At 43.6% G+C, this 15739-nt stretch overlaps 1 protein-coding gene across 1 annotated transcript in view; it reads left to right on the top strand.

Annotated features, from left to right (window-relative positions):
- The window catches only part of MARCHF5 (membrane associated ring-CH-type finger 5), a 29378-nt gene extending 14178 nt beyond the window's left edge, over window positions 1-15200 (top strand). Inside the window, exons 2-6 of the mRNA XM_072130963.1 lie at window positions 4280-4482; window positions 6027-6157; window positions 10600-10783; window positions 11031-11197; window positions 11962-15200. Of these exons, the coding sequence (XP_071987064.1) occupies window positions 4280-4482; window positions 6027-6157; window positions 10600-10783; window positions 11031-11197; window positions 11962-12078 (802 nt within the window). The 3' untranslated portion in view covers window positions 12079-15200. The remainder of the gene's footprint in view (window positions 1-4279; window positions 4483-6026; window positions 6158-10599; window positions 10784-11030; window positions 11198-11961) is intronic.
- Window positions 15201-15739: the final 539 nt, after the last annotated feature.

The following is a 15739-nucleotide window of genomic DNA, read 5'->3' as shown; positions in this document are numbered from 1 at the left end:
GAGTGTAGTGTGTAGTGTGTGCGCAGTGTAGTGTGTGCGCAGTGTGCTACCGAAATTTTCATACTCCTCCTCGGGTAAAAATACTCCTCAAAAATTGTGAGAGGAGTATTTTTACCCTTCTGGAAAAATGTTAGTGCGACCTCTGGATATCACATTTATGTAGGTTTTGATACATTTGAATAAACAGATATATATTTTTGACACGATTCCCTGTCTCATACTGCGGTGTGACACGTGTAAGGTATCATTATTTTTGTAGGCCAACATTTCCATGCGATTGTATTTGGGGACTGTTCAACCTCTTGATCGTATTTTCATTCAGATTTTTATGTGTTGCGTAAAAGTGACATTTTAGATGTTATTTGCCATTACAGGAAAATCTGAATAATCATTTTTATATTTTGAGTGATTGGACATTTTGGGATGCGGAGATTCCTAACGTGTTTGTGTCTGCCCCAATCCTATATGGAGAGGGCCCTCTCCTCCCGATGCTATGTAGTTATAGTATGTGACTCGTCTGGAGGGGGGCGAATGACATGGTGAGTGGTCTGCAGATTTCTGCGCCCCTAGTGTAGCTATCCTTATCTTGGTATTGGCAAAATTGTGTATAATCGAATTAATGTCTGCTTTTACATTTGCTTTGTGTTTCAATAATGGAAATATGTGTTGTAACGCAAAGTTAATGGGCCCCAGTGCAAAGTCAGTGCCCGGCCCCCGACTATAATGTATGGTTTATAGTACGAGTCTCCTAATATAGGAAAGTAGCACCATGCAGGCCCCCTAAGCCTATTGGTCCCTGTTACAACCGCACACTCAGCACCCCTATAAGTTACACCACTGGGTGTAGCCCTTAATTTCAACTGTATATGTATGTTCATAGGAAGTGGTAATGTCTGTAGTCCAATACGAAACCCATGAACCAGAACGTTTGCTTTCCTTATTCCAAGATCAACAAGTTAGCCATACCGTTTTGGCGCTTTTCCCATTTACTTTCAAATGTTAATCCCCCCCCCCCCCCCCCCCCTGCCCCTACTCCATAGACTGATGCAGATCTTTCCCGTATGGCCATGTATCCTAATGTTTTCCCTTTCCCTGTGCGGATGGCACATTAATACACATTTGCGGATTTTTCTCCTTCATTAGTCGCCAAATCTGCAACTATTCACGTGAAATAAGCGACTAATGCTTTTCCACTTAGTTAACATAATTTTTTTTCTTTTATTTCGGCAAATGTGAGAATGCCGCAGTGCTCTTCAGAGGGGAATATTGGACGCGGCTCCGCTGTCTCCATGGTTTATGGTTCAGGGCTTCGCTCGCTGTTTTCCTGTCTTCTGACTTTGAACTTGCTGACACTAGGAGAATGAAATAAGTTGTAGAAAATCCATTTATAATGCATGAATGTTGTGTTTTATCTGCTATTTCAGCTCTGGGAATAGTTTTATATATCAGTAAGACATTGTTATTAATCACTCAGTTTACAATCAGTTTACAGCATCAAACATTACACTAGATACATAATACAATAGAATACTGATAATTTTCAGGGATGTTGAGGTGTCTGTACAGACCGGTGGCTGGACTGATGGACAAATAATATGACCAGATCACTACTGTAGGGCTCTTATGGTCTACAGATAAGCTTAAACATGCTGAGAGCTGGGAGCCCTCCGTCACGTCATCCCCCTAGTCCCTGCCCTTAGCATAGCTAAAACATCCTTCAGGGGGTGAACAAAACAAACAACTCCAGGATCTCCATAAAGCATAGGTGGTAAATATTCCCCCGTTAAGGACTTATTGGTGTTATTTTTGTTGGAGGTGCTTTAGTTTTTGCAACGGTAAGATATCCTTGATGGGTGTCCTGCATAGATGAAGTACTACCTTTGCCTAGGTAATAATAATCCTTATATAGCTCCATCAGGCGCTAGACGTAATTAAACAAATGGAAGAATTGAAGGCGAGCGATGAGGGCAGATATGAACAATTCAACAACATATGGTCTGCTTGGATTGATTATCGAGACACCCCTGCCTTGCATGATTGGTTAACCTCAGGTAACAGTGTACATGATCCATAAACATAGGTTTAGGGCAGAAAATGCGGCTCATTTCCCCTCTTCCCCCCCCTTTTTCCTTCCCCCAACCCTTAATCCTTGTATGTGTTGTCTTGTCTTATGTTTTACACTCATTTTCATGTTTTTCAACTACCTATGACAGGCCGTTTGGTCGTTTGACAATTGTTGTTGTTGATGTTCTTAAAATGTTTACCCTTTTCGCCAAATGCGATGTATACCACTATAAAAGTACATATGTACTAATAATGTAAATGTATACGTATTTCTACATGTTGCAAACCAAACAATATATTGCTACTTTTTGTATCAATATGTAACAGTCAATAAAGTTTGATGTTGAACCATAATCCTTATATAGCTCCATCATATTCTGCAGCACTTGACAAATCACAGTAGGTTAAAGTGCCGTAGAAATATTATTACTGTCATGAGAGACGTCCAGGCCCCTCTTGTTGTATTGAATCTGCCAACACCGGATGAAGTGTAGCATTACATGGTGTCGCTGCTCTGCCAGTATGGAGTCTTCCTCCGTGGTGATGTGTGACATGTCGGGAGAGGTGACAGCTCTATGACATGGACATCATGTGGCAGGTCGCTGTCTTCCTGCACTACAGGATTTCTAGTGTGTTTGCAGTAAGCACAATGTAACCAAACAGATTCTCGTCTCCTTTGTGCAGTCATCACGCGAGGTCCATGCCCCGGCCCTCCCAACAATACGGCCCTTGTGTGCACCGGCCAGACTCTTGTAATTCAGGTTATTTGAGCGCTGACCTGATTCAGTCCTCAGGTCCAAGGTCATGTTTTATTCAGCGCAAGAAAATGGAAAATCTGGCAAGCAGCGCGATCCTTGTGCTGAAACCGTTTTATTTAGCTCACCGCGCAACAATAGAGAGAGACGAAGCCGACCAGAGAATACAAGGGAATTTCCATCTATTATTCATTGGCCTTCTAAAGCTTTAATTATACAGAGGGTTATCATGTGATTCCATTTTTGTCCTGAGAGAGGGGGGGGGGTTGACCTTGAATTTTTCATTTGAAGGAACACTCCTGCACACCGTATCCTTGTTATGTAGATTTCTGTGCATATAGAATTGTCTATACCCAGGTTTTTTTTTTTTTTTTTTTTTTTACTAACTTGGAGTAGAATTTTTTTTTTTTAACAATGCTGAATCAGCATTTTCATCCATGGTGCATGAGGCAGAACCAAATACTGGGAGAATGTAAAATTGTGCGCAGGACACTTATCGCTAATGTGGTAATATTCCTGGAGGGTCCTACTGCAGATGGTAATTAAGAAACTCCAAGGCTCCAACTGAGAAGATGATAAGCTAAAGGCAACTTTCTGCATTTTTTTTTTACATTTACTTTGTGCCTATATCTTTTATGTGAGGATTTTCATGTAAAAAAAAAAAAAAAGTTTCATGAGCTGGAGTAAGAGAACATGAAGTGTGATGTCGAGGCCTATGGAAAGTCTAAGGGAATCTATCAGCAGTTTTGACTGCACAAAGCTGCAGACAGTGTTGGGTATTGTCCCTGGAGAGCTGCATAATCGTCAGTCAGCCTTAATAAAAGGGACTTAATACAAATAAGCATTTACTTACCTTTGAGCTCGAAGGTAAGTAAATGCTTATTTTTATTTTTTTAACCAGCTACCTCCCGGCCACCAGTAGGGTTTTTTAAATGCTCTGGGACAACCCCTTTAAGTCGCCAGGCAAGGCTGAAGTGGTGGGAGGCGCCCCCATCGCATACAATGAAGTGTGCGCACAGTACCACAAGCACAGACAGGGCTCCTACAAGCCACAGCTGTGTAAGGTCATGTGACCAAAACACTGCTGCAGTCACATGACCTTGCATCAGGTCAGGTGGCTGCAGCTGTGATTGGACAGCCTGGCACACCGGAAAAGGGAGGAGGTAAAACTTCCTGTACAATCATCTATGATGTGTATGCAGGCGTTATCGCGACCTCTGCTAGAAAATCGAACTGGCTTTCTTCAACCGAGGCAAAAGTTACGTTTTAGGCCACATTGTTGTCCGCCATAATTTGCAACTCTCTTCGACAAAGACTTCCTGCACCTATAGTTAGCAGGATGAGGGCGCCCCCTACAGGACAAGCGTGTGTCTCGCTATGAATGCAGGTGTCCTCTCACCTCTCAGTAAGTGCAGTAGATAACATGCATATAGTGACGGCCATACGTGTCTGTGTTGCAGGAGTTGCTGGGTGTGTTTCGCTACAGATGAAGATGACAGAACAGCGGAGTGGGTCAGGCCATGCCGCTGCCGAGGGTCTACAAAGTGGGTCCATCAGTCATGTCTCCAGCGGTGGGTAGACGAGAAACAGAGAGGAAACAGCACTGCCAGAGTCGCCTGCCCCCAGTGCAATGCCGAATATTTAATAGAGTTCCCCAACCTTGGTAAGTGTCACGGATCCGCTCTACCACCACATGTAGCGTCACTCATCTGAATCTTGATGTTTTTCCTAGTTTACAGTTATCGTTTCCACAACAATTTGTTGTCTATATCTAGTGATGTATTAGTTGCTTCTGATATGTTAATCATTCAGGATAATGGTAAATGAGTAAATATGACATTGTTATATCAATTAAAGAGAGACGTGGAAACGGGAATATCTGCATATTTTACTGGCAGGCAGTGCTGACTGTATACACTGTACTAGGAGGGACTGGCAGGCAGTGCTGACTGTATACACTGTACTAGAAGGAACTGGCAGGCAGTGCTGACTGTATACACTGTACTAGGAGGGACTGGTGTGCAGTACTGACTGTATACACTGTATAAGGAGGGACTGGCGGGCAGTGCTGACTGTATACACTGTATTAGGAGGGACTGGTGGGCAGTACTGACTGTATACACTGTATAAGGAGGGACTGGCGGGCAGTGCTGACTGTATACACTGTATTAGGAGGGACTGGCGGGCAGTACTGACTGTATACACTGTATAAGGAGGGACTGGCGGGCAGTGCTGACTGTATACACTGTATTAGGAGGGACTGGCGGGCAGTGCTGACTGTATACACTGTATTAGGAGGGACTGGCGGGCAGTGCTGACTGTATACACTGTATTAGGAGGGACTCCCGGGCAGTGCTGACTGTATACACTGTACTAGGAGGGACTCCCGGGCAGTGCTGACTGTATACACTGTACTAGGAGGGACTCCCGGGCAGTGCTGACTGTATACACTGTACTAGGAGGGACTCCCGGGCAGTGCTGACTGTATACACTGTACTAGGAGGGACTCCCGGGCAGTGCTGACTGTATACACTGTACTAGGAGGGACTCGCGGGCAGTGCTGACTGTATACACTGTACTAGGAGGGACTCGCGGGCAGTGCTGACTGTATACGCTGTACTAGGAGGGACTCGCGGGCAGTGCTGACTGTATACACTGTGCTAGGAGGGACTCCCGGGCAGTGCTGACTGTATACACTGTACTAGGAGGGACTCGCGGGCAGCGCTGACTGTATACACTGTGCTAGGAGGGACTCGCGGGCAGCGCTGACTGTATACACTGTGCTAGGAGGGACTCGCGGGCAGCGCTGACTGTATACACTGTGCTAGGAGGGACTCGCGGGCAGCGCTGACTGTATACACTGTACTAGGAGGGACTCGCGGGCAGCGCTGACTGTATACGCTGTACTAGGAGGGACTCGCGGGCAGCGCTGACTGTGTACGCTGTACTAGGAGGGACTCGCGGGCAGCGCTGACTGTATACGCTGTGCTAGGAGGGACTGGCGGGCAGCGCTGACTGTATATATTCCCCTCTCATGTACTTGTCCTTGCAGCTCTTGCTGTGATACTTCAGCCAGTGAAGGATGCTGGGAGATAATCCGGCACCTCCTACTTTTTGTATTGAACATGGGATAACGCGCAGCGGCTGATCATCGGCTCTGACATGGGTGACATTTCGAGCTTCAGCTAGAACTTTATTTTCTTCCAGGTCCAGTTGTATATGTGTTGGACCTCGCAGACAGACTCATCTCCAAAGCCTGTCCTTTTGCTGCTGCTGGAATAATGGTGGGCTCCATCTACTGGACTGCTGTCACCTATGGAGCGGTGACTGTCATGCAGGCAAGTAACATTTACAGTTCTCTGTCCCAGCCGGCCATCACGGCTATGCAGCCTACTGTGTGGTGTACGCGGGTGCTGTATCACCAATATTAGACGCCTGCACCAGCCAGGTCCTCCCGGTGATGGCACCGGGCACTACAAGATCTTCAGATTCCTACCAATCGGCATTGTAATTTCTCTTCTCCTCAGTAGTAGCAGCTTGATGTGACACCAGAAGCACGCAGCAGGCCGGCCCTCCACCGCCTGTGCCACCAGGGTGCATTTATACAGAAGATGCTATTTAATTACCAGCCTCCCGATGTCCTGGAAAATGCCGGGTGATTGCTGGCAGATGTATTGACTGCGTATCCCCATGGTATTAGCTACAGATGTGTGTTCTCTCAGGGTATAATCATGGATGTGTAGACTCGTAGACAGCTGTGCCAGTCATGGAGCGTGGCCAGAAAATCATCCGCTGTGATGGCTTTGTATCCTGGTGGAGGAAAGAATTTTTTTTTTTTTTAACCCCTTAAGGACGCAGCCTGTTTGCAGGTTAAGGCTCGCAACTCTTTTTTGAAATTTGACCAGTGTCTCTTCCTGTGGTAATAACTTTTGAACACTGTCACTTATCAAAGCGATTCTGAGATTGTTTTTTCCCCACATGTTGTCCTTCATTTTAGTGGTAAATTTTGGCTGATACGTTTTGCGTTTATTTACAAAAAAAAAAGAAAAAAATGATGAATTTTTAGAAAAATTTGCCATTTTCGAAATTCAAAATCACCGCGTTTTCAAGCAGATAGATTTACCACCTAAATAACTTGCAGAATAACATTTCCCATTTGTCTACCTTACATTTTCATAATTTTTGAAATGTTTGGATAATTTATTTTGACGTCACGCGGCCTACAAATCGAATAGCGATTTTCCGTATTTTTGGAATTGACTATTTTGGGGATAAATACTGTTTGAAATCAAATTTTACATATTTAGCAACAAAACCCCCTATATAACCAACCCATTTTCAAATCTGCACCCCTCAAACTATCAGAAACAGCATTTACAAAGATTGTTAACCCCTTGAGATCTTCATAGTAATTGAATAAAAATGGCGGTGAAATTTAGAATGGTCAAATTTTGTCGGTTATACGTTCATTTAGCCCTAAAATTTACACATTTCCAAAAGATAAAAAGAGAAAACTCACCATAAAATTTGTTCTACAATTTCTCCTGAGTGCAGCGAACACCCCACACGTGGCCGTTACTTGTGTTATGGGGGCACAGCGAGGCGCAGAAGGGAAGGAGCACCCTGCAGCTGCCAGGATTTTAGTTTTCTGGTTGCCCCCTTTTGAAGGCTATAAAATTTTCGCTTTTCCGTTATTTGGGCCATGTGACGGCATTTTTTTTGCGGGATGAGATGCTTTTTCCAGTGTTACCATTTTGGGGTTTGGTATCACCTATTGTTGAAAATTTTGGAACTTTTTTGAGGTCATGAGTAGAAAAGCATCAATTCTGTACTGGATTTTTTACTTTTTTTTTTTTTTTTGTGTTCACCGTATAGCCTAATAATCCTGTTATCTTTATTCTATGGGTCGATACGATTACGGGGATACCAGACATGAATATATTTTCTTATGTTTTACTAAATTTGCCAAATAAAACCCTAATGTGGGGAAAAATCTATCATTTTTGCATCGCCGTCTTCCAAGTGGCATAACACTGTTAGGTTTTTGGCTACAGAGCTGGTTGATGGCTTGTTTTTTGCGGGACATGTTGTTCTTTGCAACAATATCATTCTGGAGTACATATGTTTTGTTGATCACTTTTTATTGCATTTTTAGTGGGATATAATAGGTAAAAATCATAATTTTTGGCGGGTTTTTGACGTTTTACGGCGTTCATCATATGGGTTCAATAGTTATTTAGTTTTATTCTATGGATTGTTACGGACGCGGTGATACTATATATGTGGGGTTTGTGTTATGATTTAGACTTTTTTGAGCGTTATATGTCTCTTTATAAAATCACTAAAAATGCCCATAAGCCGCAAAACATATAAAGTAATTTTTTATTGAAAAACATTATTTTGTACATTTTTTACATGATCCACCATGGGATATGAACAAGCAATCATCTGATTGCTTGTTCTTGATAATACTCTGCAATACTAATGTATTGCAGGGTATTATCAGTGCCACCCTATGCAGATGCATAGGCTGACACTTTGCCTTTAAGATGACGTCACAGACGCCATCTTAAAGGTAAACCCTCCAGGCTTCTCTGGGGTCCCGATCGGACCCCAGAGGAGTCAAAACAGCGATCGCCCCCCCCCCCCCCCCCCGAAAACGGTGCGGGGGGGCCGATCGTGGGGTAAAGACCCCCAGAAGGCATGTTAAATGCCGCGGTCGCGTTGACCGCGGCATTTAACGGGTTAAACACCCGCGATCGGCTGAACCGGCATCGGCTCTGCGCAGTAGCTGTACTGCGCTGAGCGCTAATCGCGGGACTCAGCGCAGTACAGCTACGGCGCAGAGCGCTAAGGGGTTAAGGAAATTTGACAATCATAAAAAGTTAACTACTCTCTCCAACTTAGCTCAACAAGAATCCGACATATAATGGCTAAGTAAGGACTCCAGGACCTACAAGAGCCCATCTAGCTGCTATCATTTCTAGTTTATAGGAAACCAGACACCATCATTTTCACCACCAAATTAACTGCATCCTCACGTAAGGTGTAACATTTCCCCTTTTTAGCTTTCTCTGTTATGGAAAAAAAAAAATATCATGTGGTTACCTGAAAAAAAAGAGGAAGTCCTATGCAAACGAACTGAAATCGGACACCTTTTGCCTGAGAAAAAGCGAGGCAGATGGTAGAGTCAGACGCTGCTTTCTTAGGTTCCTAATCCCCTTGAATGACATCTACCACTAGGATGAAGGACTGTATGCAAACGAGGCTCCAGGCTCCATTAACACCTATGGAGTCAGGAGCCCCTCAGGCTCCTTTGCGTATAGTCCTTCATCCTAGACATTAAGACATAGTTGGAAATGTGATTGTGGTTTAAACTGCCTGTACCTATGGTCTTACGGTGCAAAGAAATGCAGTTCTGGTGCGGTTTTTTTAAGCTTAGTTTCTCTAAAATGACACCAAAAACATGGTGCTCTGGAGCTCAAGATATTTAAGTGACCCTTCCTCTCCAGCCTTAATCCTCAACTGGCTCTGCGACACTTCTTGTCTAATTTTGCATATGGCATGAAAGTTTTATTCTTTTCTAGGACAACAGGCTTTTTTTTCCCCACCAAATTGAATGAAAGCTAATAAATATATTTCATACCCTACAATGCGCCATCTTTTCAGTGGTTAAAATACGTTGGTTGCCATCAAGGTGTTGATCCTTAATAACATTGCACTTTGCGGTGTGCAGATTAGTAGCAACATTTAGGGAATCTGAGAAATCCAACTCGTGTGTCTGCCCGGTCTCTGTAGCCCGTGAAGCAGCAGACCGGAAAACTATAAATTTCGTTTTGTTTAAATTCCAAAACCTTCTCCATCTCTCGGCTAATGAGTAATCAAAATCTCAAAAGAAAATGTTAAGCGCGATAACGGTTGTTAATTAACATCTGCGCTAATTATGTCAATGTTGACTTTGATTTTCCGCCAGTTTCTTTGAGCTCCCGTTGTGTGTATTTGCATAGCGAATATATAACTGATTAGTCACAAAGACCACATCGAGACGACGCCGAATTGTTGTTTTCCTGACGCTTTGTTAGGTTCTGGCAGCCCATTAAGTATTTACCGCTCTCCGGTGCTTCATTATACATCCTGACGACTGCACCATATGTGCAAATGTACTACACGGCGCAGGTTTCCATGGATATTGCTGCCCAGACGATAGTTGTGTATGTCCATCCATCCGGTGCAGATCTGCTGATCCCTTCCCCAATCTATAATACACCCGAGGAGCAGGGAAGAAGCTGGTGAAATAATTATACACTAAGCTGTAATCATTTTCTCGCTTTTTGAATGTAAATCCGGCTAAATATCGAGCCCCTGGATGCAGCTGCGCTCCCCTTTATGTCATGTCACGGCGCAGCTCCAGTCACCATGGTGAAGAAACAATGCTGCGCGGCGGTCTACCGGAAGGACGGCTGCCAGTACAACTTACAGACCATTAATACTAAACCGATACTAAACCATTTCAACCTTCTGTATGTTCTGTAATATCTGAGAAATGTCACTATTTTGCCATTTTTAACAGTTCACATTGATTATTGTTTCAGTCATTTCCGAAAGTATCTAATGGAACAAGAGAATGGTAGATTTCCTTGAAGCTTTGGACCCTGAACACGGCAGCTATTGGGTCCTCTGCAGTTTTAGGATCTCTGCAGAAAGAACTAATCTTATAATAACGTATTCTTATTTCCCTGTACATATCTGTAACGGGTTACATTGGTCTTTTATTCTCCAGGTTGTCGGCCACAAGGAAGGGCTAGATGTTATGGAGCGCGCCGATCCCCTGTTCCTGCTGATCGGTCTTCCCACCATCCCCGTTATGCTGATCCTCGGTAAAATGATTCGCTGGGAAGACTACGTGCTCAGGCTGTGGCGGAAATACTCCAACAAATTGCAGATACTCAACAGCATATTTCCAGGTAAAGTCAAATAAAGGGTTAATATTTGATGTCCCCCAAGTGTGGCTGTCGTGATCTATAAGGGAGCAGGGACAGGAGCTTGTCTAAGACTTACTGCTGGCTGATGAGGACTGAAAATGCAAATTTACAAGATTTCTGTAGTAGAGCGGCCTCTGGGTTGTCATCTTGTCTTTGGCGGCCATTGCTGTACACACAGATCACCGAGCTTCATTGACGAATTTCCGTGGCCTGTTTTGTCTCTCCACAGGAATTGGATGTCCAGTGCCCCGGGTTCCGGCAGAAGCCAATCCTCTAGCAGATCATGTCTCTGCTACCCGCATCCTGTGCGGGGCTCTAGTCTTTCCCACCATTGCCACAATAGTTGGCAAACTGATGTTCAGCAGTGTCAACTCCAACCTGCAAAGGACAATCTTGGTAAGAATCTTCTTATGAGGTGAGGTGTATGTGTAACATGAACCTCATTCATTACACGGGCGACCCCAGGTCCTGCGCGACCCCTCCAGCTGCAGGTTGCTGGATTTGCATGAAAGTCAAATTAGTTCCTATTCCTTCCTCTGATTTCCATGGGAAAAGGGTTTACATATATTACTTTAAGAGACGGCAACCTGGAGCAAATAGAAAGAGGACGTAGCTCACAATCTGTAGGAGAGGGTGGATGGAGACACGAGGTGATGGAGTGGGGTCTTCAGCCTGAAACTATTTAGTAGAGAGTTCCCGAGTCTTTGGAAAGCACAGGAGAAGTCCGAGAGATGGGTGTGAGCAGAGCGGATTGTAATAGTGACGCTAAAGCTCCTGTGAGGAATGTATATTAGAGTAGTATTTTAAACTGAATTATCAGTAGAGAGACTGCTGCCTGGTTATTGCCCATTTCAATGAATAGGCCACATGTATGCTGCCTAAGGGTGCATTTACATGGGCGTATGCCCACTGCTCACCCCTCCCCTCTCCATAGAAAATAATGCCTCACAGCCGTTCTTACAGCAAAATATAGAGCATGCTTTATCTTTTTGGAAAAAGGTACATGGCTACAAATGTTGCTCAAGTTGAAAGGTCAGTAGGACCTTCTGAATATAGATGAGAGGTTTATGTTCACATGTCCTTAATCTTGAGTTTTGCCAACTCCACTAATTCGCTTTGCACCTATAGGCCCCTTTACATCCCTCTGTCTTGTCTTTCAGGGAGGCATTGCTTTTGTTGCCATAAAAGGAGCTTTCAAGGTGTATTTCAAACAGCAGCAGTACTTACGCCAGGCCCACCGGAAGATCCTCAACAACCCTGAAGCGGAGGAAGTATAAAGTGTTCCCACCTCTGTGTCACCCACAGGGTGCTGCTGTGTCATACTGACTCTCGGCCATCGCACAGTCCTGGGATTTTGCATTGAGCTGCTGCTGCTACGACCCCTGAGCACTTTGTACTTACAAGAAGCGGCGGCAGGAGGCCCCCGTTCTAGAACATCCAGTTTGCCCCCATAATATAATGTATACAGAACCATAGGACGCCCTCTATACAGAAGAATAAACTCAAGATTGTGAACACCATTTTTATATTCTCCGCACTTACAGCCATGGTTTAACCATGGGGAATAAAAAGAGGGATTTTATTTAATTTTTGAGGCCAAATGACTTTGTTTCTGATCTTCCCTCTTGGCGGACGGTCGCTCTAGTGCAGCGACATATGGAGATCGCATGCATACTGGCTCGTGGCTCACATCCGTGGACTTTGCTGTCCTGTGGTAGCGCCTCTATGTGTTGTGCAGGATCTCTATGCTGCATGGGCTTTTTCTTTGTATCGTTGATGCCTTTGTTGTGTATTTTCTGGGCATGGATTTGGAGTATATATTTCTGTGTCCTCCTTACAGGCTCAGCTTTCAGCACTGTCTGACCGTAGAGGCTATACAGACCTGGTCCCCCATACCTTCTCCAAGTCTTCTTCATTTCCTAGCAGTCATGATTCTCCCAGCTGGGACCTTTTCTTTACTGCTGAGACCCACCATGTTCCACCATGATGATAAAAAAAACAAACCCTTTTGCATCTCTAGATAATAAAAACACACAACAAAAATCCAATTTTTCTTTAAAAGATTCCCGAGGATTTTTTTTTAGGTTAAAGGTCACCAACCTAAGCTGCAGTTACCCAACTGGGCTACTACTATCCCTTTTACATATAACCCCCCTTTATATATTGGAGACCGCATCAAACCGTGTGTTACTAATACACACTTTGTGGGAGACTTCTCAGAAGCGTCTAAGGTAAAACTGTCCCAGATGAAACCAATCAGAGCTCAGCTTTAATTTTATAAACTGCTGTGGGGACATGGACAACTCAAACTGTTCTGAACCTGTGTCCTTGCTCTACTTTAACTTTTACAATGATTTTATTTTCGTAGAACAAAATATCCAGATGCTGAACAAGCAGGAGCTGAATACTGCAGAATTCTGAATGCAGCTCTGGGTAAAAATACAATTCCCATTAATAGCTGCAGGGAGGAGCAGGACTCCTTGTTATTGTATTCCTGGAGTCCTGCTCCTCCCTTCAGGCCCTGCACAAGGTGAAAGTCAATGAAATGGCTGTGACTTTATAGAGATTATATATGTGTAGTACACTAACATTGCCTCACACTATAATGTGGACCCTTGTACTATCCCAGATTTACTTGTGATTAAGCCGTACTCTGCACCTCCCAGCAATCTGTCACAGTAAATGAAACTTGCTGAAAAACAAGGAATATTTTATGCTGCTTTTTAGATTTAGTGACACAGATACAAGGTAAAAAAAAATGTGAAGAAAGCAACACAGTGAATGTGAACTGTAGTGTATAGCCGCATCATCTTCAGAGGCAGCTTAGGGTTTTTGTTGGGAATAGTCCAGTGTATACTTGCAGCTCATTTGTTATTGGGTTTCTGTGATTTAAATACCTCTAATTCTGCTACAATAAGTGTCATTGCTTTCCGGTATTGCAGCTCCGATGTGTTCAGCGTGTAATACCACAAGTGGCCTGTGGACAAGATTGGAGCTGTTTTTCTATCTGTGTACAAATCCTTTGTTTTGGTCACCCTTACTCATCCCCTTCCTCTTAGAAAGGTAAATGATAAGTTTATTAGTAGTAGGAGGGTCCATATTAACCAGATCCTGTTTATATCATTAGAAACCTCTAAATAAAGAGGCTGTTTAGTCCTGTAGTTTTTTTTTGAATTAGAGATAATTGGACGTTTTGCTTGATTGACTGCCGGCTAACCAGTGAGACAGCTTTAGGGTGATGCCACATGTGGCATTTTGGTCCATTTTTAAGCATGCGGTTTCAGTCCATTAAAAAGGGAAAAAAAAGTGAGTTTTTAAAACGCATCCGTTTGAACCTGTTTACCTTAATAGATAAACCGGTATAAAGCAGCCAAACAGTAAATAAAAGGATGTGTTTTTAAAAGGACTGCAAATGCATGCTTAAAAACGGACCAATAACGCCACGTGTGGCATCACCCTTAAGCCCCCAGCAGCTAGGAGTGGGCTAGTTGCTAGCTGCCTGATTGTGCTTGATGGGCTTCAGACCAACCAATGTCCGGATCCGCTCACCTCTACTCTGCATTGGCTCCATCACAACTGTTTGACAATGTCTAGAGGATTTGGCAGATTCATATATTTTGCATTTAGTTCAAGCTCCCAGGATTCTCTCATTCACAGAATAGATTTTTTTTTTTAGCCATGTCCCAGCCCCTTTAAACCTATGTACACCTTTAGCTGCAAGGCCTGTATTGGCGCATGTTCACACCTGCCTTTTATACAGACCCATGTGAGCTACAGGGAATTTAATTCCTTCAGGATTATTTTGCATAATTGTCCTAAAGTCTTATAGGGAAACAGAATCTCTACCTCTATTTTATGGAGATATCAGCAGGTTTGCTCAAGTGGATGGGGAAGTTCTGATAACCCACAACGTTCCTTAAAAGGGGTTGGCCACTTTGCCTCATGTTTCTTGTAATTTGTGTGTGATATTAGGTAATTTGCCAATATACATCCTTTAATAGTTCTGCTCCACTTTCTTGAGGTAAAAGGAGGCTTCACTTCACATATCAAGAAAGCAAAAAAGATTATTCTTAGCAGTATATTGGTAAATTACCTCATATCCTGCTGCCCCCCCACTTGACCTTTTAGTGTCTAAGGGGTTGTGTCAGTAACACTTGTGATCTCTCTCACTACTTGTCTAATGAGGATCTGATCCCTGGTTCCCCTCGTTCTGTGTCAGTGTTCTACATCTTCAGTCTCCATTATCCACACACAAGCCGAGGTTTGTCTCTTTTGGCTTTTGCAGACTTTTGGCTACAAGTTGAAGTAACTTTCTGCTGTAAACATGATTTTCCTTTTGATGTTAAATATTAATAAAATATATATTTCCGAATAAAAACTTGGATGCTTAGAACATTAAGACTGCTGCAATAATGTTACTTCATACAAGCGACACACCTACAGGTAGCAAGCGGGCGCACCATGAACACAGCAGTGATGTCACGTGTAGTGGTCACACATCCTTTGGGCTTCATGCACGTGGATTCCTTCCCGAGTGAGCAAACCCAAGCCAAGCACATGGCGGGGAGGGGAGCGATCCTCTCTATAGTCACTGCATATCTAATGACAAGGGATTCCCTCTACCATTATGATAAACCAGGGGCACTTACTGTACTCCTAGATCCACGCACCATGACTGTGGTAATTTTTTTTTACAATTAAAAATTACCACAGGGACCCTGTGGAAGGTGTTACCAGAGCTCATCCATTATGCAGTAGGTAGTGCTCCTACACTGTATAAAAGCCTGTGAAGCTACAGCACGGAGAGCCCTTTTGTGGCTCATTAGCATGATAATAAAAGTTGCTTTTTTGAGGGAGCAGTCCCAGTGTCTGGATCTATGAGGAAGTGCCCCCTGGTTTATCAAGATATTAGACTTCCTTTAAAAGGACCACAGCCAT

This window comes from Engystomops pustulosus, chromosome 11 (genome assembly GCF_040894005.1).
Source record: "Engystomops pustulosus chromosome 11, aEngPut4.maternal, whole genome shotgun sequence".
In the NCBI taxonomy this organism is placed as follows: domain Eukaryota; kingdom Metazoa; phylum Chordata; class Amphibia; order Anura; family Leptodactylidae; genus Engystomops; species Engystomops pustulosus.
The sequence above is the reverse complement of the archived record's forward strand: the minus strand, read 5'-3'. Positions and strand labels throughout refer to the sequence as shown.